The sequence below is a fragment of the Nematolebias whitei genome, chromosome 17, assembly GCF_014905685.2.
Source record: "Nematolebias whitei isolate Nwh7 chromosome 17, NemWhi1, whole genome shotgun sequence".
In the NCBI taxonomy this organism is placed as follows: Eukaryota; Metazoa; Chordata; class Actinopteri; order Cyprinodontiformes; family Rivulidae; genus Nematolebias; species Nematolebias whitei.
Window position 1 is genome coordinate 29608582 of NC_056514.1, and position 3334 is coordinate 29611915.

The following is a 3334-nucleotide window of genomic DNA, read 5'->3' on the forward strand; positions in this document are numbered from 1 at the left end:
ATTTTAATGGCTTATCTGAATACAGTTTAAAAGGATTATAATAGTATTTTGTACGTTCAAATGTAGAGGTCTGAAATAAATCAAATGATTTGGAAACATATGAGCCTAAATATGTTTTAAAAAAGCCTATGCTTTAGATAAACTGTCCTGGTATAATTTCTGTAAAATGCAACAAATGAAAAAAGCTGCTAAATAAATCCGGTGTACAAAGCAGTAAAACCTCAGTTAATTTAGTGTTTAAATGCTGCTTGTATTTTAGCTTTAGTGCTTTAGTAATAACAGTCCTACAGTTCATGAGAAACATAAACATGTCCATTAAATTGTTAAAGTGATTTTAGTACTTTGCTGTTATTTAATGGTCTGAGAATGTACGTTCTCCTGTTGTATTTTCATATTGAGGTGTAGGGACTTGAGTCTTGCGTGTGTGCGCTTGTTTATTTTTGTTTCTTATCCCAGAACGTTGTTAAATTGTTATATTTTAACGATATTCACAAACCAATTCTTCTGTAGTTTCTGTGCCTTTTCCATCTAATAAATTTTTAGTTTGAAAATTGCTAAGAACAGGGGAAGTAAGTGTCATTAATGTAATGATTGTGTCTGTCCCTTCTTTGAAGATGTACCTGGTGGGGCTTACAGGAGGCATTTCCTCAGGAAAAAGCACTGTGTCTTCAATGCTGCGGGAGCTCGGCTGCCCCATTATTGACGCTGATGTCGTGGCCAGAAAAGGTCAGTTGATATATACCTCACTATAAACCCACAGTGACTGCAAAGTGAATGTTTTGCCCAGGAGTGTCTCTCGCTAGAAGCCATCTTTAGGAATATTTCTCACAAATAAGCCAGGTTCTTTAAGACAAATGCTTGGAGAAGAGTGTATGAATCATGAAGGATGTCTCTGCTGACTGATGTCAGTTCAGATAAAAAGGTCACAAAAGTGGGTTTGGAGCGCATAGCTACACATGGAAAATAAAACGTGGTATGCAAATGTATAATTACACTGATGTGATGAGTCACAATAAAAATAAATATCTTTCCTGTTACGTCTCATAAGCTGCTGCTTCTTTTTGAACACGACTTGATTCTACAATAACTGTAATCATCCTGTTGTTATTTTTTTATTCATTTATGTTGTTAGTCTTGTAATAACGTGCTAAAAGTCCAGAATTTGTTTCCGTATTAGTCGTGGAGCCGTACACTCCTGCCTATTCTCGCATCGTCTACCAATTCGGGCCAGAGGTTCTGCTGGAGAACGGGGAGATCGACAGGCAGAAGCTGGGCCAAATCATTTTTGCCAACGAGGAGAAGAGGAGGCTGCTGAACTCCATCACCCACCCAGAGATTCACAAAGCAATGCTCAAAGAGATCCTCTTGTACTTCCTCAAAGGTGAGACTGGAAAGGACTTGAGCCTCGATTGTGGTTTAAAAAAACAACAATAATATGACTAGGATGTTCAGTGTAAGATGAGAAAGGCTATAGAACCCATTCTCTTGTGAGGTAAAATTTAAAAAAATATTAATCTCAACAAAATTATCATTAAAGACAAACATTGTTGACTTCTGCCCTTTGATTTAATCCAAACAAAGAAGCATTCTAATGCACCATTTTTTTTAATTATGTGCAACTTAACTTTGTTATTGGATTTTGTGCAGAGTGTAAGTGTGCTGATAATTATTTCTGATCCATCCTGACACCCTAGGGTACCGCTATGTGGTCTTGGATGTGCCCCTCCTCTTTGAAACTAGACGGCTCACCAAGTTTCTGACCCACACTGTGGTGGTTTACTGGTAAGACCACTTTTAAGTCAATATTCTTCATCAACAGTGTTTCATTTTTCATTATTTCTTTTATATTTTATTGTTGGATGTAACTGGGACCCTGCGTACATATTAGTTCCACCACATGGGGTGCGAATGACAAATAAAGAACCTTGTATCCTTGAATCTTTTTCATGGTGTGCTTGCAGCTTGTATTTGTTTTTGACACAAACAAGCCATTAAGATCAGTTTTGCGAGCTGCTGGTACCCTTCTCCAACTCTCTCTTTGTCTCTTTAGGATGACTCACTGCTTCCTGGTCGTAACGCGACTTAACTTTCCATCGTCCGTTTCTTTTTCAGCGACCCTGCAACTCAGCTGCAGCGCCTGATGCAGAGGGACGGCCTGACCCAGGAGCAGGCCGAGCAGCGCATGGCCGCTCAGATGCCGCTCAACGAAAAGCGCGGGCTGGCCAATCACGTCATCGAGAACTCGGGCAGCCGGGAGGACACCCACCGGCAGGTCCTGAGGCTGCACACAAAGCTGGAGGACTCCATGGACTTCCTTTTAGTGAGGGTCATCGCCATCGCTGCCACTGCTGGTCTGGGCGGGTTACTGCTCTACGCAGCCAAGGTCCTCTTGTCCTAACAGCCGTCGGAACAAGGGTTCAGTGTAATGTGCTAAAATGGGAAACTGAGTAGAGTCTGGCACAAGGCAGGTCGAAGGTACTGATGCAATTTACTGTGAAATTACCTTCACAGCACCTAGCACTACAGCGCGGCAGCGTGGCGCTTTATGTTGACGGTTAACTCACTGACAAATGCAGTTTAGTGTGAAGGGTTTTATGTGCAATTTTCTCCCCTTTTCCCTCAAAGACGAAACGATGAAGGCAAACGTTGCTGAACAAGCTTAGTTCTAAAAGTAATTCTTTAAAAAAAAAGACCGTGAAATGTGACTTAATCTTTATTTAATACAACTCAAGCAACGATAACAGTCAAGACTTATCACTGAAAGTTTCACATTACACTTCTTCAAACATGTTTAATCACCTACACAGATGCAGAAACTCCCTTTTGTTAAATTTGTGCTAATTTATTTCACACTTTAACTAAATTTGAGCGTTTTAAGATCAAATGGAACACCTAACAAGGTCGTATACATGAATATGTATTATAATGTGGAGACCTATAACCGAATGTGTTAGACAATCCATTTTTACTGGGAGCAGTAGGAATAACAGATTTCATATCGATCGCTGTATTTTCTTACATTCATGACGGCGTCTGTAAAATGTCTATAATTTTTGTTTTTCTTTGCACACTTGTAACTAAAACGATATGTTTAACTTAAATATAGACCACATCACTGTTTTAAAGTAGCAACAGTTTAATGATGTCAATACGTGTTTTATTTTGACAATGCTTTTAATTTGTGATTTTGGCCCTGTTTTAATGTTTCCTTTGTGTTGTGAAAAAGGAAAGTTTCTTTTTGCTGAATTTAAAGTAAAAAATTTACAGAAAAAAATCATCAACAATTTGCATGCTTTAAAAATAAACATTTCATTTAGGGTTTTATCTCAAAATG

At 38.8% G+C, this 3334-nt stretch overlaps 1 protein-coding gene across 1 annotated transcript in view; it reads left to right on the forward strand.

The window, feature by feature from the left end:
* dcakd (dephospho-CoA kinase domain containing) overlaps positions 1-2807 on the forward strand; it is a 3822-nt gene extending 1015 nt beyond the window's left edge. Inside the window, exons 2-5 of the mRNA XM_037691085.1 lie at positions 615-726; positions 1178-1381; positions 1695-1782; positions 2113-2807. Coding sequence (XP_037547013.1) covers positions 615-726; positions 1178-1381; positions 1695-1782; positions 2113-2398 — 690 coding nt within the window. The 3' untranslated portion in view covers positions 2399-2807. The remainder of the gene's footprint in view (positions 1-614; positions 727-1177; positions 1382-1694; positions 1783-2112) is intronic.
* The last annotated feature ends 527 nt before the right edge of the window (positions 2808-3334 follow it).